The sequence below is a fragment of the Pan troglodytes genome, chromosome X, assembly GCF_028858775.2.
Source record: "Pan troglodytes isolate AG18354 chromosome X, NHGRI_mPanTro3-v2.0_pri, whole genome shotgun sequence".
Taxonomy (NCBI): domain Eukaryota; kingdom Metazoa; phylum Chordata; class Mammalia; order Primates; family Hominidae; genus Pan; species Pan troglodytes.
The window spans coordinates 36,713,785-36,738,970 of record NC_072421.2 but is presented as its reverse complement, the minus strand read 5'-3'; the positions used below and the strand labels follow the sequence as shown (position 1 = coordinate 36,738,970).

Sequence of the window (25,186 nt, the reverse complement as noted above, 5' to 3'; positions counted from 1 at the left end):
TGTAAACAACTTGGAAAACATATTTCAGGGTATCATCGATGAGAACTTCTCCAACCTAGCTAGAGAGGCCAACATTCAAATTTAGGGAAGGCAGAGAACTTCAGTAAGGTACTTCACAAGAAGATAATCCACAAGACACATAATTGTCAGATTCTCCAAGGTCAAAATGAAAGAAAAATTGTTAAAGGCAGCTAGTGAGAAAGGTCAGGTCACCTACAAAGGGAAGCCCATTACACTAACAACAGACATCTCAGCAGAAACCCCACAAACCAGAAAAGATTGGGGGCCAATATTCAATATTCATAAAGAGAAGAAATTCTAACCCAGGATTTCATATCTGGCCAAATTAACTTTATAAGCAAAGGAGAAATAAGATCCTATTCAGACAAGCAAATGTTGGAATTTGTTACCACCAGACCTGCCTTACAAGAGCTCCTGAAAGAAGCACTAAATATAGAAAGAAAAGACCTTTACCAGCCATTACAAAAGCACATGTAAGTACACAGACCAGTGACACTATAAAGCAACCACACAAACAAGTCTGCATAATAACCAGCTAACATCATGATGACAGGATCAAAGCCACACATATCAATACTAACCTTGAATGTAAGAGGGCTATACGCCCCAATTAAAAGGCACAGAGTGGCAAGCTGGATAAAGAACCAAGACCCATTGGTATACTGTCATCAAGAGACTCATCTCATATGCAATGACACCCATAGTCTCAAAATACATGGATGGAGAAAAATCTACCAAGCAAATGGAAAACAAAAATAAAAGTAGGGGTTGCAATCTACATCTCAGACAAAACCAAAGCAGATCAAAAGAGACAAGGAAGGGCATTACATAATGGTAAAGGGTTCAATTCAACATGAATGCCTAACTATCCTAAATTAATATACACCCAACACAGGAGCACCTAGATTAATAAAGCAAGTTCTTAGAGACCTTCAAAAAGACAAACTCCCACACAATAATAGTGGGAGATGTTAACAACTTACTAGTAGTATTAAACAGATCATCAAGACACAAGATTAACAAAGATATTCAGGACCTGAACTCAGCACTGGATCAAATGAACCTGACAGACATCTACAGAACTATCCACCCAAAAGCAACAGGGTATACATTCTTCTAATTGCCACATGACACATACTCCAAATCGATCACATAATTGGACACAAAACACGCTTCAGCAAGTGCAAAATAGCTGAAATCATAACAACCACTTCTTGGACCACAGAGTAATAAAATTAGAAATCAAGACTTAAAAATTCACTCAAAACCATATAATTACATGGAAATTGAATAACCTGATCCTGAATAACTTTGGGGTGAATAATGAAATTAAGGCAGAAATCAAGAAGTCCTTTGAAACTAATGAGAAAAAAGATACAACATACCAGAATCTCTGGGAAACATCTAAGGCAATGTTAAAAAGAAAATTTATAGCACTAAATGCCCACATGAAAAGTTAGAAACATCTTGATTTAACCACCTAACATGACAATTAAAAGTACTAGAGAGTCAAGAGCAAACAAACCCCAAAACTATCAGAAGACAAGAAATAACCAAAATCAGAACTGAACTGAAGGAAGGAGATTGAGGCACGAAAAACCATTCAAAAGATGAACAAATCCAGGAGTTGAGTTTGTGAAAAAACAATGAAATAGACCATTAGCTAGAATAATAAAGAAGACAAGAGAGAAGATCTGAATAAACACAATTAGAAATTACAAAGGGTATCAGTCACCCCATAGAAATACAAATAATTATCAGAGAATATTATGAACACCTCTAAGCACATAAACTAGAAAATCTAGAATACATGGATAAATTCCTGGACACAGACACCCTCCAAAGACTGAGCTAGGAAGAAATTGAATCCCTGAGCAAACCGATAATGAGCTCCAAAACTGAATCAGAAATAAATAACCTACCAGCCACAAAAAGCCCAGGACCAAATGGATTCACAACCAAATTCTACCAGATGTACGAATAAGAGCTGGTATCATTTCTACTGAACTTATTCCCCAAAATTGAGAAGGAAGCCCTCCTCCCTAACTCATTCTATGAGTCCAGCATCATCCTGATACCAAGCCTGGCAGAGACACAACAACAACAAAAAAATGAAATCTTCAGGCCAATATCCTTGATGAACATCGATGCAAGAATCCTCAACAAAATACTGGCAAACTGAATTCAGCAGCATGTCAAAAAGCTAATCTACCATGATCAAGTAGTCTTTATCCCTGCAACATAAGATTAATTCAATGTATGCAAATAAAAATATGTGATGAATCACATAAACAGAACTAAATAGAAAAAGTGCATGATTATCTTAATAGATGCAGAAATGGCTTTCAATAAAACTCAGCATGACTTCATGTCAAAAACTCTCAATAAACTGGGTATGGAAGGAACATACCTCAAAATAGTAAGAGCTCTCTATATTAAACCCACAGCCAATATCATACTGAATGGGCAAAGGTGGAAGCATTCCTTTTGAAAACCAGCACAGATCAAGTATGCCCTCTCACTAGTCCTATTCAACATAGTATTGGAAGTCCTAGCCAGAGCAATTGGGCAAGAGAAAGAAATAAAGGATATCCAAATAGGAGGAAAGGAAGTCAAATCTTTCCTGTTTCCAGACAACACGATTCTATATGTAAAAAACTCCTTAGTCTCAACCCAAAAACTCCTTATGCTGATAAACAACTTCAGCAAAGTCTCAAGACACAAAAGGAACATACAGAAAAATCACTAGCATTTCTAAACACCAACAACAGTCAAGCAAGAGCCAAATCAGGAATGTAATCACATTCACAATTGTCACAAAAAGTATAAAACACCTAGGAATAACAAGGAAGGTGAAAGGTCTCTACAAGGAGAATTACAAAACACTGCTCAAAGAAATCAGAGATGACACCAACAGATGGAAGAATCATTCCATCATGGATAGGAAGGATCAATATTGTGAAAATGACCATATGACCCAAAGCAATTTATACAATCAATGCTATTTCTATAAAACTACCAATGGCATTCTTCACAGAACTAGAAATAACTATTTTAAAATTCATATGGAACCAAAAAAGAGCCCAAATTGCCAAGGCAATCCTAAACAAAAAGAACAAAGCTGGAGGCTTCACTGTATCCAACTTCAAACTATACAAAGGGGCTACAGTAACAAAAAGGGGATGACTGGTACAAAAACAGATACATAAACCAATGGAACAGAATAGAGGTCAGACATAAGGTCGCACACCTACAACTATCTGATCTTTGACAAAATTGACAAAAAAAGCAATGGGGAAAGGACTCCCCATTCAATAAATACTGACAGAATAACTGGCTAACCATATGCAGAAGATTGAAACTGGACCCCTTCCTTACACTATATACAAAAATTAATCCAAATTGTATTAAAAAGTTAAATGTAAAACCCAAAAGTATAAAAACCCTGGAGGACAACTTTGGCACTACCATTCTTCATGTAGAAATGAGAAAAAATTTCATGACAAAGACACCAGAAGCAATTGCAACCAAAGAAAAAATTGACAAATGGGATCTGTTTAAGCTAATAAGCTTTTTTTGCACAGCAAAAGAAACTACCAACGGAGTAAACGGACAACCTACAGAATGGGAGAAAAGTTTTGCAATCTATGCACCTGACAAAGGTCTAATATAAGGAATATAAGGTCATCTATAAGGAACTTAAATTTACAAGCCAAAAAGAAACAACCCATTAAAAAGTAGGCAAAGGACATGAACAGACACTTTTCAAAAGACATACATGCAGCCTAGAAGCATATGAATAAAAGCTTAACATCACTGATCATTAGAGAAATGCAAATAAAGACCACAGTGCAATACCATCTCACACCAGTCAGAATGGCTCTTATTAAAAAGTCAAAGAGTAGGCTGGGCGCGGTGGCTCAGGCCTGCAATCCCAGCACTGTGGGAGGCCGATGTGGGTGGATCACGAGGTCAGGAGATCGAGACCATCCTGGCCAACATGGTAAAACCCCGTCTCTACTAAAAATACAAAAATTAGCTGGGCGTGGTAGCGTGTGCCTGTAATCCCAGCTACTCAGGAAGCTGAGGCAGGAGAATCGCTTGAACCCGGGAGATGGAGGTTGCAGTGAGCCAAGATTGTGCCACTGCACTCCAGCCTGGTGACAGAGCTAGACTCCATCTCAAAAAAATAAAAAATAAAAAAAAAAGTTGAAAAGTAACAGGGGCTTGAGAGGTTGCGGAGAAAAAGGTACACTTATAAACTGTCGCTGGGAGTGTAAATTAGTTCAACCATTGTGGAAGACAGTGTGGCGATTCCCCAAAGACCTAAAAATGGAACTACCATTCAACCCAGCAATCTCATTTTTGGGTATATACCCAAGGAATATGATTTGTTCTATCATAAAGACACATGCAGGTATATATTCATTGCAGCACTGTTCACAATAGCAATGACATGCAATCAACCTACTGCCCATCAACGGCAGACTGCATAAACAAAACATGGCACATACACACCATGGAATAATATGCAGCCAGAAGAAAGAATGAGATCATGTCCTTTGCAGGAACATGGATGGAACTGGAGGCCATTAACCTTAGCAAACTAATGAAGGAACAAATATGACATGTTCTCACTTTAAAGTGGGAGCTAAATGATGAGAACACACAGACACATAGAGGGGAAGAGCAGACACTGGGGCCTACAGGAGGGTGGAGGATGGGAGGAGGGAGAGCATCAGAAGAAATAACTAATAGGTACTAGGCTTAATACCTGGATGATGAAATAATCTATACAACAAACCCCCGTGACATGAGTTTACCTATATACTCATGTCAAACCTGAACATGTACCCATGAACTTAAAATAAAAGTAAAAAAAAAAAAAAAGGAAGCAGCAGCCAATCAATAGTTTACAGCGCTGAAGTATAATGTGCAAAAGTGAATGTAAAGAGTTATGGTTATAAGGTATGGTAGATATTGAAGTGAATAAAATACCATTAAAGGATTTTAGGCAGGAGTCTGATGCTAAAATTTGTGTTTTATGAAGAACTAAGTATGGCTGTGTGAGCAACAGATGGGCAAATGGCAGGACTGGATGTGGTAAATATGAGAGGGTGACATCGATTGAAATGATAAATTACAAGAGTGACAGAAGAGCTAGAAAAAAGTAGGTAGATTCAGAAGATAATTTGTGGATAGAATCAAAATAAATTGTTCGTTGGTGATTAATTAGATGTAAGAAGGAGGGATGCCTAGATTTTTGACCAGTGAAATTTGAGGTGCTTATGGGACATTTTAATGAAGGTGTTCATAAGGAGTAAGATATACAGAACTGGAGGTGAGGAGGTAGGTCTGAGGTAGATTTGGATCTGGGAGGCATTGGAAGAGTAACTTAAAACCACAAGAGGATATAGATGGCCAAAATGTGGAGGAGGTTTGGAGCAAAGACAGAAGAAGGAAAATATCAATGTGATGAAGGAAAGAGACCTTGAACAGAGAATGCTAAGGAGGGTCTTGAGAGCCACAAAGAAAGCCAAAATGTTTTAGCTAGCATACAAGGGCAAGACAGGAAATCTGAGGGAAAATGGTGTCTGTATATCAGAGGGTAGAGGAAATGCCTCCCTTTGAATCTGAACAACTCTAATGCTCAAAAAGCTTGTAATTTTTAAGCAGAAGCCACAGTGAGCAGTATCTTCTGGAAACACTCATAGTTAAAATTCAAGTGTTTATTCCCTGAATGGTCAAGGTAAAAATAAATAAATAGAGATTGAAGGAGAGGTGTAAGGCACGTAAAGGAAGATATTGAAAAGAAAAGAGACGTAAGAAAAAGGTAATATAGAAATAAGAATCTTAGGTAAATAGCAAGATTGAGGAAAGTAATGTGGGAAAAAGAAAGAATGTTATATATGGTAATAAATGAAGGAAAATAGTAACAGAGGAAAAGAGAGAATGTATAAGATGAGAAGAACAAAGCCAAGACAAGAGTGCACATCAGCACATCAACACAAAATAAGTCTGTATAGAACACTGTTTATAGGTTAATTATATCCTCAAGGGAAAAAGTATAATATTTGATACAATAATAAGCTGTTGGCTTGTCTCTGTTCCTGTCAGATGTTCAGCTTTTCAACTAGTTTTAAATACTTGAACAGCTTTTCAACTTCTTTTGGCTTTATCTATATAACCATCCATTTAGCCACTGATTTATTTAAGAGATATTTATTCAGCACCTTCAACGTGCTCACATAGGATTTAAAGCTTGGTGCGGAGTTTACAGATATTTGCTATATTAATATTTTAGAAAATATGAGTTGTATCTAACATTATTAAAGACTTAAAATTTAGATCAATGATTACCTAAAACACACAAATAATTTTACATAAATTGCAATGTACTGAAGTTTATGAATTTTCTGAAGGACTTTTATACTGTACAGGTCATCAGAGCAATGGATTCATATTTATTAGACATATTGCTTAATGAGTCTAACAATGGAATTGTTATTTTTTGCTTTAAAAAATGTATTACTAAATTATTTTTAAATAGACAGTTTTTTTAAGCATTTTCAGGTTTGTAGCAAAATGAATCAGAAGTTACAAAGAGTTACCACACACACAATCCTCCCCCACTATCAACCTTTTGCACTGCAGTGGTGCATTTATTACAACTGATGAACCTACATTAACAAACCATTATCACCCAAAGTTCACAGTTTACATCAGGGCCCACTCTTCATATTATACATTCTATGGGTTTTAACAAATGTATAATGACATGTATTCATAATTATAGTATCAAACAGAGTAGTTTCACTACCTTAAACGTCCTGTGTACTCTACCTATTCATCACTCCTTCCCCACTAACCCCTAGTATCCACTGATCTTTTTCCTGTCTCTATGGTTTTACATTTTCCAGAAAGTCATATAGTTGAAACTGCACAGTATGTAGCCTTTTCAACTTGGCTCCTTTTACCTAGTAATACATCTATAAGTTTACTCCATGTCTTTTCATGCCTTGATAGCTCACTTCATTTTACTGCTGAATAATACATTGTTCTTTGATGGAGGGAGTTTATCTCTTTTGTGCCTTCTGCCACGTGAGGACACAGTGTTCCTCTTGTTTGGAGTGTGCATCGTCTAGGCACCATCTTGGAAACAGACAGCAGCCCTTATCAGACATAGAACCTGCCAGTACCTTAATTTTGGACTTCTCAGCCTTTAGATCTGTGAAAGATAAATTTCTGATCTTTATAAATTACCCAGTCTATGGTATTCTGTTATACCAGGACAAAGCTAAGACAGTATGTGTCTGTTATTTTGTTAGGCACAGTTCTAGGCTCTGGGAATAAATGAGACAAGATTGTTCCTTGGCTAATTAAGAAGGTCACATTCCTAATTAGTCAAAGAGCAATCTTGTCTAATTTATTCAGAAGGTCACATTCTACCGGAAGAGACAGACGATAAACAAATACATTTATGTTTACAATTACATTTATATTTAAAAAGTGCTGTTGAGAATAAAAATAGAGCAGGAAAGAGTAGGACTGAAGGATATCCTGTTTTAGAGAAGATATTGATAAACCTTCTCAGATAAGGTGACATTTAATCAATGACTCGAATGAAATGAGAAAGGGAACCATGAAGATATCTGGTCTAGTCAAAGGGAACAGGAAGCACAAAATAGTCAAAGGGAACAGGAAGCACAAAAGCTTTGTAAAGGCATTGGACTCAGTGTGCTAAAAAACAGCAAGGAGGTAAATGTCCGTAATATATTATTTGGGAAAAATGTGGCAAAATCTTTGAAATTAACTGGCATAGGCCACTGTTTTGGTAAAATTAGAACCATAATACTTTTATAACAAATTAACACGTTAATTTTTAATACACGCACATATTTTATGACACCCTGGTCAAAGTGTTACTCTGCAATAATCAAACTAATTTTTACGTGTTTTTGTGTAGTTCACCTTAGCATTATTTATTTGTACTTTGTTTTGTATTTTAATGGGGCAAATATATTTTTATAAGATATAAATTTTGATATTTTCAGCATGTCAATTAGAAGGTAATAAAGTATTCTATGTTTGCTGTTCTCAAATACCAACATGTCAATATATCTTTTTCAATCTTGGTGTTTTCTTGAATGTTTTCTAAAATAACACCTTCAATTTAAGGGCAATCATAATTCAAAGTCTCATTTTTAAACTGAACTCTTAATCTTCCCCTTACTTGTAAAGTTTGAACTAAATTCTGCATATTGGATATTAAAAAGTTATTTCATGTTAAAAAACAGTCTACTTTGAACACAACAGGCTTGTATGTACTTGGAAGAAAGGAGTTGAATTGAAGCTAAAGGAACAATGACCGTGCGCACTGTCCTTAGTACTATCTGTGAACACCAACATGTCTCAGCACCACACTGTATAATTTACAAGAGGCTTATGACTCGGTTAAAAAAACTGCATTTTAAGGACAGTTCTGTTAGAATGTAAATTCATCTAAAACACAAGGATGTGAAATGACTTTATTTCATTGTGAAATACCTAATATGACCTACCCTCCAAAGAATTCATGAAGCATTATTACTCTTAGTGATTTCCAACATGATCCTCATATGACATGTGAGATTTTTTCTAGGAGATTTTACTTGATCTCGACTAGTTATATACTAAGTTTGAGCAGTGTCACCTATATATTTAATACTCTATACAGTTGAAAATGTCAGCAATGATTAATGCTTTCATTCTAGAGTTCCTCCATATGCTTTTAAAATCAGTTATTCTTCAAAATAAGTTAAAGAAGCACCTTTTATTATTTCCACTTTATATGTGAGGAAACATATCTTGAAGAGGTTAAGGAGGCATCATTTTTGTAGAACAGAAAGTAAATGTTGGAGAGGGGTCTAGAATCCATGGATTCTGAGTCGATTGTGTATCCATGGCTCCTTCTCCATCATCACACTACAATTTGCAATAATTTGTTTAAAGAAAAATATCACTTCTCACCTTTGTGACAGTTTTTCCATATCACATGTCGAGTATTCTCATAATTTATGTTCATCCAACTAAGCAAAATTCTTTCAGAATCAGAATATATGTTGCTGGATGCAAAACAAGGATTGACTTTTGGTGTATTTTGCACACATATGGGGGGCATATTATTGCTGCAGTATGGTACTACACGGGATAGAACCAAAACCTGAAATTGGGAGAGATAACTTTTATTAGATGCAAATGGAAAAATAGCAAATTAATATTTGAAGAGAAAATTTTAAAAAACATGACAGGAGATTAAAGAGGGCACTAGTATTTTCTGGTTAAATGGATTCAATCAGAAGTAAAAGAGTAGAACAGATGTGTTCCAATAATGCTCATTTTAAATTGACAACTTTTTGCTTCTGTGGTATTTAGTCTTAAGGAACTACACTTTATAATTTACAAGAGGCTTATTGTACATTTAAAACATAACTGCATTTAAGAACATTTCTGTTAGGATGTAAATTCATTTAAAACACAAGGATGTAAGATGCCTTTCTTATTTCCTTACCAGCTCATGCAGCTTAGAAAAGCCAAAGTAAAAGTAAATAAGTTAACAAGTCAAAAATTATTTTCTTACATTTATTTAAGAGGTCTGTTTTAAGATGATAAAAGTGTACAAAATTTGTCATTTGACATATTGTTACCCTATAACTTAAAGTGTGGTATATTCACATCATATTACCATTCACTACATGTACACCACATGTTTTATTAGGTAGCAATGCAACTGGATTTAAAAATAATTTTAGTGATATTAAGATGAAGTAAAGAACTCTGTGTCTGTCAGTAAAGTACTATAGTACAGAGCTACTCAAAGTAACACTCTACTAACCATTGTCTACAAGTTCTAGATGAGATGAACAGCTTGTGATCTGCTACCTCACTATATATATCTCAAGAGTTTCTGAATGGAGCATTGGTTCATATTAAAGTACATAGTGTAAGCTCAGCTCCTTGATTTATCCCAAACCTTTAATAGATGGTTTTCCAATGGTATGGGTATGAATACAACAATTTGAGTCATATGTGCTATAAAGATACTCTTGATACCCTGCTCATATCTCCTTAGTTCCACCTTTACATTCTGAAGCTTGCTTATTGTGAAAACCTGTAAGTCTCTGCTTGAGGGATTTTTTTTTTTTTTTCTGGCATATGAGAGCACACTCAGCTCACAGAGGGCAAGGTAGGAGCGCCAGAAGATAATGACCCCAGCAACGGCCCCTTACCAAAGATGGTCAGGGAATTGGTAGTTAATTACTCCAGATTCCTCACTAGTCAGTTGAGATAAGTCTGAGACATGTTCTAAAATGTATCCTATTGGTCCCCAGTGGCACTGAGCTTCAGTTGCCCACAGCGAAACCTGATTGAAACCACAACTGTTACTGACTTCATTATATTATCTGCTTTAATTCCCTACTCTACTACTGATGATTCTTGGGAGCACTTCTGAAATAAACGATTTGCACTCAAATACTTGTCTCAGTGTCTGCTTTTAGGGGAATCTAACCTAAGACAAGCACTCTTACAGTCAAGTACATGTGAATAGTAACTGAAAAAGTGCTCTTTTTCTAAGTAGTGCATATTTATGCCATGCAGTGTTTCAAATAACTACAGTATACAGATTGTTAAAATACCTATGAGCATCCAAAACTGTTCTTTTGTTTGCCACTATAAGAAGTACTTTAAAATTTGATTTAAAAAAATCCATTTCTGAATGTTAGCTATTTATCTAGCATATGTGAATTGTATCATTTTAGCATTTTGTATAGATGTTTAATGGAACTGCCTTCTTTCATTCTGGCAGTTTTGTGGTCTAGAAGTCCTACATTTCAAATCTCACGTATTATAAAAATGCAATTTAAAGCCTTTGAAAAGGACCCCCATCAATTTCTGTTTATTTCTGGGAAATACCAAATGATAAATTACTTGAGTACAGCTGATGAGATATATGTTTGGGACTAATGACCTGAACTGGCTCAGGATTCATCTGTCATCTGTCACTTCTACTCTGCAAATAAGACAAGATCTGCAAGTGACCCTTGACTAAGAATACAGATTTAATGATGGACCCATATGGAGCATGGTTGTAACCTTTAGTATTGGAAGAGCCATTACACTGAGTGCTTAATTCTACAGCAGTGTTTCTGAAATTATCGGTGGTAAAAAAAAACTTATTAATTTTCTCTTTACCACAGAATGATAGTTTTGTAAAATACTCTGAAAATAAATTGCTAGAAAAATAAAATGAAGAATTAAAATGTACGCAAAGTCCAAGACTCCATCACTTGCAAATCCAAATACACCTGGGGCAATAAGTGTTACTATTTATCCGTTAACATGCAAACCACACCAAGCATGAGTTGAAGGAATGGAGTAAGAATTACAGAGGCAAGAACGTGCTGTGAGCCGTGCCAGCTAAGATGAAATTTGGGTAAACCATATTTCGTGATCCATACTCAGGAAATTCTTTCATGACCTCAGAAAACATTGTTTCGAATTATCTTTCATTTTTGTTAAAGATTTGATTCAAGAAATGTAATAGCACCCTTTAAAGTCAATACATTGGCCACAAAATAGAACATAGTCCTGGGCTATCCCACTATGTCACTATGGGACATTTAAAAGACTTCAGAACAACAATGACAAAACTACTACTAATAGTATACATTTACATATATTGAGCGCTATCCCACCCCTATCATATGCACTTTCAGGTTCACATGAACTTTGCTATTATATTTGGCTTATTGTTTATTAATGACAACTTTTTAAATTACGTGTTCTTTTAGCCCACTGGCTTAGAAAACATAATGTTCATTTTTACTTGTCCATAAAAATCTCTGTATTTTTGAGACTAATGAGATATTTGGATTTGTTCTGAAGAATCATCTTGACCAGGCTTATGTTGACCCAAAAAAAGAATCAATTGTCAGTTTATGTATGATCTTTCCTTTAGATTTAGAGATGCCTGATGGTTTAACACTTATTTGGAGTCTCTTTAAACCCCCTTAACTAAAGAAATGTATAGCAATACATTTATAGGACATCCAAGTTACTTGAGAATCCAGATGAGGATAGTGTACCAGATCAAGCACTCATACCTCATTGTCAGTGTTTTGTATTGAGTAATGAGAAATTGCTCATTACTCTGAGGGTGCTGCATGACTAGAAAACTGAAAAGATTTCTCAGACTTGAAGGCTTTCCTGTATTGAAATGGTCCTTGCCCACCATATTCCACTTCCTGTAACCATTTCTGACGTGAGTGTGAAGTGAGTGGGACACTGGAAGCTATGCTTTGAGTCACAGCTCTTGGCTTCGCTGTTGGTGTGCATTCTGTGTTGTAACTATCTCTTGTACTTCCTTAAAACTAAGTTAACATGTTGCTGTGTAAAATCTACTGTATTTCACAGTTTTGATTATCAAACCAAACCCAAGACCATGCTTCTGGTGAAGCAGAGTAGGCCCTATATGACTAACAGTGCAAAGGATCATATTTCCAGCATTAACAACCAGTCACCAATGAAATGAATTTTTGCACAAGAATTCTCTTCTTACATTCAGCAAGAAAGATAGTTCAGGTTGATGGTGAAAAAGAGAAGCACAGGAGGAGCAAGTCAGGAATCATGCAGAAGAAGGAACTCTCCAGAGGGTGATCTGGGTGGCTGACTCCAAAAGAGACTTCAGACTGCCAGGGGGCAACATGAGGGCCCTGGACTCCTGGGCCCCAGCAGAGAACAACATGGAAGAAATAAGCACTACCTGCATCAAATTGTTGCATATGGTCAAATTCATGTGATCTTGACAGAAAGAATGTGTGCCTGTGACACTCAGTTTCTTCATTGCTAAATTGAGGATTTCAGTTGTGAGGATTTAATATTTAAAAATTTATTGACAGAGTCTTACACATACTACTCACTATTCAGCTCTTAATTTTGCCCTTTCCTTTGAGTCACTAATTCCTGATTCTATTCAATTCCTCCCTTGTTCTAACTCTCAGTCCTACAGCTCACCCGTCTGGGGTTGCAAGGTGTGAAGACAGAACAAAAGCCTCCATTGGTCCTAGTGGACAAGACCTATAGTGCTATATTTGAAAACCTAGGGAATTATTCAAGCACTGAAACCAGGACTTGTTTATGCAATAAGGGTATAGAGTATAGAGGTATAATTTACGCTATGTTAATCTACCCACAAATGCAATTTGGCAGGAAGTAAGTTCGAGAATCTCATAAAAACCTTTTGCCTATAGTTGTATGAATCTTAGTGAATATAGTTTTATAGCAAGAGACTACCGTGTATTAGATGTGGAGACAATAATTTTCACCAGTACTCATTCTTTAATTCTCCCTTTTAGTACTAGAATATTCCTGTAGCTACTCATTCTAGAGACTGTATTTCTCAACTTTTTTTGCAGTTAGATGTGACTGTATGACTGAATTCTGCCTAATGAAATCTGAAATGAAAAAGACATATTTCACAGGTCACATCCTTAAAAGGTAACTCCTTGCCTCCAGTACTCCTTTACCTGCTCTTCCTTCTTCAGAGAAATCAGACCCATACATGAAAGCCTAGTACTGAGGAGGAAAGAGATACTCCAGAAGCTTTGACCCTCTCACATCTCAGCAGTTCCATGAGAAAGCAATAAAAAAAAAATCTCTTGTTTAAGGCACTGTGTTTTTGAATCTTTCATAGCAGCATTGTCTATACTTTAATTAATATATGATTCATATTAATCAACAGAGAAGCAGCGAACAATAATGGAAATGTTACCTTGTATATTTGTAGAAATACATCTGTCCATGCCCGTTTACTCCAGGCTTCAAATTTAGACATTTCTATAACAATAGAACATTTTTTCTTAGGTGTACAGGAACTCACAGGCATCGTATTAGTGGAAGACTTTAAGAAATAAAATAGTACAACATTAATTAAAATTTAAGGCAAATTTAGCATATGAGTTTTTTTTTTCAAAACATGTGGATGCCTTTTCTATACTTTAATCAAGAGCTCTAATTTGCAATGTGCCAATAATAGAAGATATCAACACAGGTAACTTTATGGAGCACACAGTCTCTTATTTAGATCGTACATTTATTCATTCAATGCACGTACTAGATCACTCTGCAGAATAAGTGGCCGAACACGATACGAAGTTCTTCTGATTGCTGAGCCAAGAAAGAATCACACCCTTTGGATAAGGCAACAGGACCTCAGCATAGTGCCAAAGAACAGGCAGGCACCTGGTTCTCTACGATTGTCACATGGCAAGCATAGTGAGAGTCCTACAACCATAGTTGCCTCAAAGCCTGCAGACTCCTCAAAGACCACTCCCCTCTCAGTAGGTAACCACAAAGTAAACTATATATTATGACAAAACTATATATTTCTTGCTTCATTTCTATTTTCCCCTGAAAACGAAGAAGAAAAGTGGCACATGGTGGTGAAATAAAACCAGTATTTTATTTGGAAAATATATATTCTAAAAGTTTAAGAATAAAATTTACATAACCCCACCTTATTCTTCATTTATAAATTCTCCAAAGTAGGAATTGTTTATATATTTAAGAAAGCCATGTAATCATTTTTGCATAGGAACTCCATAGAGATTTTTAGACAAATGTACAAAAACATATGGGTTATCCAAAAATTATGATCCTAATAATATTTTGTATATAAAACTCAACAGTCTGAAGTAGAATATTCTAACATAGGCCAAATACCAGTACATACAATAATAACTGTGTGGTTTGTTCCAAGAAATTATATTTTCTTACCATAATTTCAATCCACCTCTTATAATCTTCTGGTTCAAGCAAAAATTCCGGCAGAACATGTGAAATACATCCTCCTTGAGCACTAAAATTAAAAAAGAAAAACTCAAATTATAATATAATATACATGTTCTATATATGATTTGCATTGACCATCAATTAAATATTTCAAGTCACATTTGTATATATGCTAGATTTTATTTTTCAAATTTAAAAGTTATATAATTAGCCAGAGGTGGCAGTGGCCACTGGGTGAAGCTTCTCTGCCTTTGGAAAGGGGAGGGAAGAGTGAAAAGAAAGTGTCCTATGGTTTGAGTGCCAGCTCAGCCCCAGTACAATATAACACCAGGTGGAATTCTAGTTTTTTTTAACTCTAGTCCGTTGCTCTGAACAGCACCTCTGGACCCACCTGGGGTCTGGGGGAACTCTAAGCCTTAAAGGAAAGATATAGGCCTGGCTGGCTTTGCCACCAGCTAATTGTAACTCTTCAATGCCCAAATACAGATACATATTTCCAAGAATCAAGATGATACAGGAAAACATGAGCTCACCAAATAAATAAGGCATCAAGGACCATTCCTGGAAAAACAGAGATATGTGACCTTTCAGAGAGAGAATTCAAAATAGGTGTGTTGAGGAAACTCAAAGAAATTCAACATAACGTGGAGAAGGAATTCAGAATTCTATCAGATAAGTTTAACAAACAGATTAAAATAATTTTAAAAAATCAAGTAGGAATTCTGGAGTTGAAAAATGTAATTGGCATACTAAAGAATGCATCAGTCTTTTAATAGCAGAATTGATTAAGCAGAAGAAAAAGTGAGCTTGAAGACAGGCTATTTAAAAATAGATAGAGGACACAAAAAAAGAAAGAATAAAAACAATGAGGCACACCTACATGATCTAGAGGATGGCCCCAAAAGGGCAAACCTAAGAGTTACTGGCCTTACAGAGGAGGTAGAGAAAGAGCCGGGGGAAAAGAGTTTATTCAAAAGATAATAGCAGAGAACTTCCCAAACCTAGAGAAATATATCAATATCCCAAATCAATATCCAAATATCCAATATCCGAATGAATGTTAGAACACCACGCAGAGTTAACCCACAGAAGACTACCTCAAGGCATTTAATAATAAAACTCCCAAAGCAGGCTACCTCAACACATTAAATAACCAATCTCCCAAATATCAAAAATTTTAAGAAATGATCCTAAAGGCAGCAAGAGAAAAGAAATAAATAACATATAATGGACCTCCGATATGTCTGGCAGTAGACTTTTTAGTGGAAACATTACAGGCCAGGAGAGAGTGGTATGACATATTTAAAGTGCTGAAGAAAACAAAAAACAAAAAACACTTTTACACTAAAATAGAATATCTAGTAAAATTATCCTTCAAATATGAAAAAGTAATAAAGACTTTACTAGACCCCTAACAGTAGTTGAGAGATTTCATCAACACAAGACATGCCAACAGGAGTACTTCAAACAGAAGGAAAAGGACAATAATAAACTATAAGTAATTATCTGAAGGTACAAAACTCAAAGGCAATAGTAAGTACACAAAAAAACCCACAGATTATTACAACACTGTAACTGTGGTGTGTAAACTACTCTTATCTTAAATAGAAAGACTAAGTAATCAATCAATCAAAAATAATAACTACAAAGCCATAGAGTACAATATGATATAAATAGAAACAACAAAAGTTAAAAAGCGAGGGGTTGAAGTTAAGGTGTAGAGTCTTTATTAGTTTTCTTTTCGCTTGTTTCTTTTTTGTTTGCTTGTTTATGCAAACTGTGTTAAGTTGTTATCAGCTTAAAATAATGGGTTATAAGATACTATTTGCAAGCCTCATGGTAACCACAAACCACAAAACATATGACAGATACACAAAAAATAAAAAGCAAGAAGCAAAATCACATTACCAGAGAAAATCATCTCATTAAAGTTAAACAGGAAGAAAAGAAAGAAGAAAGAGGAGACAATGAGAAAAGAAATTTTAAAAAGGCAGAAGTAAATCCTTACTTATCAATAATAGCATTGAATGTAAATGGACTAAAGTATTAAATCAAAATATATAGAGTGGTTGAATGGATGAACAAAGATCCCATGATCTGTTGCCACAAGAAACACACTTCACCTATAAAGATGCACATAGACTGAACATACACGGATGGAAAAAGATACCCCATACTAATGGAAATTAAAAAAAAAGCAGGAGTAGCTATACTTGTATCAAAAAAAAGTAGATTTCAATACAAAAACTATAAGAAGAAACAAAGAAGGTCATTATATAATGATAAAAGGGTCAATTAAGCAAGAGGATATAACAATTGTAAATATATTTGCACTAAACACTGTAACACCCAGATATATAAAGCAAATATTAGAAATAAAGAGCGAGATAGGCCAATAGATAATAATAGCTGGAGAGTTCAACCCCACTTTCAGCATTTGACAGATATTCCGGACAGAAAATGAAAAAAACATCAGACTTCATCTGCACTATACACCTAATGGATCTAATAGATATTTCCAAAAGTTTTCATCTAATGGCTATGGAATACCTACTGTTTTCCTCAGCACATGGATCATTCTGAAGGACAGACCACATGTTAGGTCACAAAACAAGTCTTAAAACATTCAATTATATATAAACATTCAATTATATCAAGCATCTTCTGACTACAATGGAATAAAACAAGAAATAACAAGAGGTATTTGGAAACTATACAAATATGTGAAAACTTAAAAATGTGCTCCTGAGTGACCAGTGGTTCAATGAATAAATTAAGGAAATTGAAAAAATTCTTGAGATAAATGATATTGGAAACACAACATATCAAAACCTATCAAATATACCAAAAGCAGTACTAAGAGGGAAGTTTATAGCTGTAAGTACATACTTCAAAAAGAAGAAAATCTTCACACCAACAACCTAACGTTCCATCTTAAGGAAAGAGAAAAGCAAGAGCAAGGGAAATCCCAAAGTAATAGAAGAAAAGAAATTATCAACATCAGAGCAGAAATACATGAAATTGAAATAAATAAATCAATAAAACAAAGGTTGCTTTTTTGACAAGATAAACAAAGTTGACAAACCTTTAGCCAGACTAAGATAAAAAGAAAGAAGATGCAATAAATAAAATCAGAGGTGATAAAGAAGGCATTACAACTGATACTGCAGAAATTCAAATGATCACAAGTAGCTACGATGACCTATAAATTGGAAAATCTAGAAGAAATGGACAAAGTCCTAGACACATACAGCTGACCAAGACTGTAACAGGAGGAAACCCAAAACCTGAACAGACCAATAACAAATAACAAGATCACAACCGTAAGAGTCACCCAATAAAGAAAAGCCCAGGACCAAATGGCGTTACTGCTGAATTCTACCAAATATTTAAAGAAGAACTAATACCAACCCTACTCAAACTATTTTATAAAATAGAGGAGGAGGGAATGCTTCCAAAATCATTATATGAGGCCACTATTACCCTAATGCTGAAAGCAAAGAAATATAAAAAAGGAATGCTACAGTCCAATATCCCTGATGAATATTGATGCAGAAATCCTCAACAAAATATTAGCAAACCAAATTCAGCAATACAGTAAAAAGATCATTAATCATGACCAGGTGAGATTCATCCCTGTTGAGTCAAGAATGGTTTAATGTATGCAATGTATGTAATACAATCAATCAAGTAGAACACATCATCAACAGAATAAAGGACAAAAATCATATGATAATTTCAACCAATAGTGAAAAAGTATTTGATAAAATTTAACATCACTTTAAGATAAAATACTCTAAAAAAACTGGATATGGAAGTAATATACCTCAAAAGAATAAAATCCATATATGACAGACCCACAGCTAGTATCATACTGAATGGGGAAAAACTAAAAGCCTTTCCTGTAAAATCTGCAACACAACATGGATGCCCACTTTCATCACTGTCATTGAACATAGTACAGGAAGTCCCAGCTAGAGCAATCAGACAAGATAAAAAATAAGGAGCATACAAATTAGAATAAAAAAGTCAAATTATCCTTGTTTGCAAATGATATGATCTCATATTTAGAAAAACCTAAAGACTCCACAAAAAAACCTATTAGAAATAATAAACAAATTCAGTAAAGTTGCAGGGTACAAAATCAACATACAAAATTCAATAGCATTTCTATATGCCAACAGTGAAAAAACTGAAACAAGACATTTTAAAACAGGAGTCCCATTTACAATAGCCACAAATAAAATTAAGTACCAAGGAATTAACTTAACCAAAGAAGTAAAATATCTCTATAAAGAAAACCATAAATCACTGATGAAATATGTTGAAGAGGACACCAAAAAATGGAGAGCTATTCCATGTTCATGAATTGGAATTATCATTATTATTAAGATGTCTATGCTACCCAAAGCAATTTACAGATTCAATGCAATTTCTGTCAAAATACAAATGATATTCCATACAGAAAGAGAAACAAAATCCTTACATTTATATGGAACCACAAAAGACCCAGAATAGCCAAAGCTATCTTAAGCAAAAAGAACAAAACTGGAGGAATCACTTTACCTGATTTCAAATTATACTACAGAGCCATAGTAACCAAAACAGTGTGTTACTGGTCTAAAAACATACACATCGACCAATGGAACAGAATACAGAAACCAAAATCAAATGCACAGGCCTACAATGAACTCATTTTCAACAAAGGTGCCAGGAACACACACTGGGGAAAAGACAGTATTGTCAACAAATGGTACTGGGAAAACTGCATATCCATATGCAGAAGAATGAAACTAGACATCTGTCTCCCACCATATACAAAAATAAAATCAAAATATAATAAAGGCTTAAAGCTATATCCTCAAACTATGAAACTACTACAAGAAAACTTCAAAGAAACTCTGAACGATACAGGTCTGGGCAAAGATTTCTTGAGTAATATCCCACAAGAACAGGCAATTAAAGCATAAATGAATACATGGCTTCTGCACAGCAAAGGAAACAATCAACAAAGAAAATAGACAAATCCTATAATGGGACAAAATATTTGCATACTACCCATCTGTCAAGGGTTAATAACCAGAATATATAAGGCGCTCAAACAACTCTGTAGAAAAATATCTAAAAATCCAATTTTAAAATGGGCATAATATTTGTTTCTTTTTAAAATTTTTATATTTATTTTGTTTCTTTTTTTACCTTCAATCAACTCACACCATTTTTTGTTTTGTTTTTTCATTTTTGTAGTTTTCTATTTCTCATTTCATTTTTTAAATGGGCAAAATATTTGAAAAGGCATTTATCAAAAGAAAACATACAAATGGCAAATGGCCACATGAAAATGTACTTAACATCATTGATCATCAGATAAATGCAAATCAAAAGTATAAAGAGATATCATCTCATCCCAGTTAAAATGACATTTATCCAAAAGACAGGCAGTAACAAATGCTGCTGAGGATATAGAGAAAAGGGAGCCTTTGTACACTGTGGTGGTAATGTAAATTAGTACAACCATTCCAGAGAAAAGTTTGGAGTTTCTTCAGAAAACTAAACACAGAGCTACCTCAAAATCCAGCAATCCCCTTGCTGGGTATATAGCCAAAAGAAACGAAATCAATATTTTGAAGAGATAATCTTCACTCCCACATTTGTGCAGGTTTGTTCACAATAGCCAAGATTTGGAAGCCACCGTAGGTCCGTCAACAGATGAATAGATAAAGACAATGTCATACAAATACACAATGGAGTACTATTCAGCCATCAAAAAGAAAAAGATTCAGTCATTTGCAAGAACATGTATTAACCTGGAGGTAATTATATTAAGTGAAATAAGCCAAGCACAGAAAGACCAAAGTCAGATGTTCTCAATTATTTGTGGGATCTAAAAATCAAAACAATTGAAGACATGGAGATAGAGAAGAGAAGGATAGTTACCAGAGTCTGGGAAGGGTAGTCAGGGGGTGAGGGGGAAGTGGGGATAATTAACGGATATGAAAAATCATTATAATTAATGAATAAAGTGTAGTATTGGATAACACAACAGAGTGACTCTAGTCAATAATAATTTAATTTTTCATTTTAAAATAATGATAGTATACATAGATTATTTGTAACACAAAGGATAAAGGGATTAATACCCTATCTTCCATGATGAGATTATTATGCATTGCATGCCTGTATCAAAATATCTCATGCACATACTATGTACCCCCAAAATTTAAAATAAAAAGTAAAAAAAAAAAATAAAAGTTACATAGTTAACTTTTAAAACCTCCCTTAATTCTAAAATGTGCCTATGATGTTTTCTTTAGAGAACTTGATAAATGAGAAAGAACTTACTTAGACCTATAATCAGCTACATCAATCCCTACATGGTAACAAAACACAAAGAGTTTTATGAATTGGATTTGTAGTCAATGCAGTAATCATTTTATTCCTGTTATAATATTATAAAATTGAATAAAACATCTGGAAATGTTTGAATACAATAAAACATCTAACAGAGAGATCACTAGTCATCCAATGTTTATTGAGTACCTATAACCACAAATACCTAAATATAGAAAGCTTGTGTAAGGTAATTCATTATCTATTTATTCTAAAGAGAATATCCAAAAATTGCAGACTCTGATTATATTCTTGTGGTAGCATATTTGAAGCAGTAAATATTTATTTATATCATTTAATACATTTTAAAGCCTATGTATGTACATATTTATATGCCTATAATTTACCACATTTATGTTTTTATATATACTTTTTTCATTGTCAAATTCATTGAAATAATTTTAGCCAAACTCTTCATATGAATATCCATCCCCATCAGAGCCACTGTGTAGAAATCTAGTATTTTGTGGCAAATATTTCCTAATGGAGATTCAGATATTCAGGTCTAACTCAGTTAGTGAACCTAGAACACCACTCACCAATTAACATTTAATAGGAAAGAATCCTACATCTAGTTCTCAATTCTGGAAATGCCCTCAGAATTTGCAGTCTTGTGATTACAGAGAAGTTAGAAAAAGAAAAATGGAGGCTTAAGATGATTCTGAAAACTCAAACCTTGAAGATGGTGCAGATGACTGAGAAAATAGAAGTGAGGAAGGGAACTCTTCTTGGGTGGAGGCAGTGTCCCCTATTCTAGAGTTAAGTTTGACATGGCCCTGGGTCAGTCTAAGCTAGTAGAAGAAATCATACTGCCTACATAAAGTTCCTTTGTTGGGAAATAAAACATAAAACTTTCTTTTTGATTTTCACACAATTCCTGTCCTCATGCACATTACTTCTGTGAATCTTCATTACAGTCAAATTGGTATAGATTTAAATAAGATCTAATTTTACGTAACACCACTCCTCAGCAAGATTAGCCAACCTACAGCCTATGTAGAAATGCAATGAGATGATGTCTCCATTAAGTTGAAATCCTCTAGAGTAAAACAAAACATACAACTCAGAGGCATATGAAGAAACTGGAATATTTTCTTGTGCCCAAAGCCAAGACAGAATTTCAGTGTGTAAGTGGTCACTTATATCAAACGTTACTGAGAACTGGAGGAAAATATCAGGGAACCATTAAAATGGGAGCTTCTTGAGGAGGGAGCCTACATGTTATTTATTTGAGTATTCCAAAGTGTCCACCAGATAGTAAACCCTAGGTAAAATTGAGGACAAGAAAAATGCATTTTTTTCATTTTAAAGGCTGAGACTGTTATGAAGACTTGTTTTATGCTTTTCATTTTGAATCTACCTCAAGGCCTAACTTCATCAGTGCATAAGACAATATTTACCTTTATGTCTTATCAATAGATTTTACGTCTTGTCAGTAGTTTTATAAAGAGTTGACTTTCCTAATTGATTTCATTAAACTTTTACATAGTAGGTTTTTTATTTGAATATTTTTTCCAAGTTCGCATTGGGTGGATCAAAACATAATTAGGTGCAATTAGTTAATAAATGCTAAACTTAATCTTCAAAAAATTTGTTTCTTAAAAAATCCTAGCTTAATCCCTAAACATAAGTTGCTCATTTATTGCAGAGTAGATATTTCATGTGTATAAAAGTTCTTACCTATTGTATTATCAAATTTAAATGGGGAAGCTGATAACATTTATGATTATTTTATATTTGAATACATATATTTCCATGATGAAACATATGCACATATCTTGAATTAATGACCCAATTTTATTAACCATACTGTCACTTTCTAAATGTTAAGTCATTTTATCACAGTCAACATATCCTGATAGGCATGTATTTGCAGATAAAGAGCAAATAAATCTGAATGGCGTGGCTTTAATGTCAAAATTATTCTTCCATACCTGCATCCTCACATCATAAAATGTCATAACACAAATGACCCATGTTAATGTCAACACTACTGGGAGCTGTGCCAAAAAGAATTCTACAAGAATAACACAACGATTGCAAGTTCCATAGAGTTTAATGATGCTGTCACAAAGTTGTTTGATTTCCATTATATGCATACAATCAGGATTGACTTAAGTATGTAAGCCTCCTTCTTTTGCTCACAGTTAATATTTATTATATTTTCAGAGTAAAACTAACTTTCTGAAAAAAATGCATTCAGGTTTTGGACTTATTGAATTAGAGCACTTACCTTATTGAATCAATTATTGAGGACCAAAAGTAGGAAGTGGTAAAATTAAAAGCTATGTGCTTTCTGTTATAAACTTATTAAAATTTAAATAAAGTTTCCATTCAGTCTAATAAATGTGAGGCTATAATTGATAAATACTGGCTTTCTGACATTTTTATGTCAACAAGACATTTATTACTCATAAAATGGATTTTTAAAATAAATATTCCATTTCAGTGATAGTGATATCACAAGAATCAGTTTCAGTATGTCACTAGTGGTTACTATATTGGAATAGTTTCAGGAAATATCTAAGCAGGTGAAAGCCTTAGGCCATAATTCATTTCATTTAACAACAATAACAATAACAATCTACTATATGTCATGTGATTCACATTATATTATTTCTAATTCTTTTTTTATTTAAATTTTAAGTTCAATAGTACATATGCAGGTTTGTTATATAGGCAAACTTGTATCACGGGGGTTTGTTGTAGAGATTATTCTGCCACTCCAATATTAAGCCTAGCATCCGTTAGTTATTTCCCTGATGTAATTCTTCTAACAACCAAGTTAGTTATGGAATTATCACCCTTAATTTTACATATTGAACTTAGAGCTAAAACGGGTGAAGTAACTTGTGCAAGGAAGGTCACAGGAGTACAGAAGAGTTGGAATATAAGCCTATATCTGCATGATTCAAAAGCCATGTTCCTTCAACCCAGTTCAGTGCACCCTTCCAGGATTACTTCTTGGATTGTTTCTTTGAAATATTTTCATTCTTAGATGCAATTCCATTAAATAAGATACTATAATGGTCATGCATAAGTGAGAAGGATATAACACTTTAATTTTTTATTTTCTTTTTTTCCTTTTTTTTATTTTTTGAGATGGAGTTTCGCTCTTGTTGCCCAGGCTGGAGTACAGTGGTGCGATCTTGGCTCACTGCAACCTCTGCCTCCCGGATTCAAGTGATTCTCCTGCCTCAGCCTCCCGAGTAGTTGGGATTACTGGCGCCCACCACAGCGCTCAGCTAATTTTTTGTGTTTTTAGTAGAGACAGGGTTTCTCCATGTTGGCCAGGCTGGACTCAAACTCCTGACCTTGTGTGATCCACTCACCTCGGCCTCCCAAAGTGCTGGGATTATACGCGTGAGCCACCGCACCCAGCCCAGGATATAAAATTTTTAAGGATAAAAGTGAAAATCACAAGTGGAACTACATTTACATATAAGGGGATGTGAGTTGCTTTTTCTAAGTGTATTTATTTTGGTGAATTAACTATCTATTTAAAAACTTAGTGGAATTTAAAAATAAGAGTTATAATAGCTTTATATTCTTCTGATGGTCTACTTTTTAGTTACAATGTACGGCAGAAGATGTTGATATTCTGTGTCGGTTTTAGTTTTATACTACACAAATTATAAATTTTTAAAAATTTTATTATTTTCAATGAAAATTAATCATAAAATGATAATAACTATAAACAAGTGAAATTGTATCAAAGGATGTTAGATATGATATTGGTAAGCTCAAGCTGCCATAAGAAAATACCACAGGATAAGTGGCTCAAACAAGACATTTATTCTTTCACCATTCTGGATGCTATAAGTTCAAGATGAAGGTGCCAAAAATTTGGTTTTAGGTGAGGCCTCTTTTCCTGGCTTGTAGATGGCCATCTGCCCACTGTGTACTCACATAACATTTTCTCTATAATGAGAAAGAGAGAGAGAGA

At 34.4% G+C, this 25,186-nt stretch overlaps 1 protein-coding gene across 1 annotated transcript in view; it reads right to left on the bottom strand.

The window, feature by feature from the left end:
* Nucleotides 1-25,186, bottom strand: part of CFAP47 (cilia and flagella associated protein 47) — a 463,486-nt gene that overhangs the window by 270,189 nt on the left and 168,111 nt on the right. Inside the window, exons 31-33 of the mRNA XM_054677051.2 lie at nt 14,836-14,917; nt 13,832-13,960; nt 9,031-9,223 (exon numbers count right to left, since the gene is read on the bottom strand). Coding sequence (XP_054533026.1) covers nt 9,031-9,223; nt 13,832-13,960; nt 14,836-14,917 — 404 coding nt within the window. The remainder of the gene's footprint in view (nt 1-9,030; nt 9,224-13,831; nt 13,961-14,835; nt 14,918-25,186) is intronic.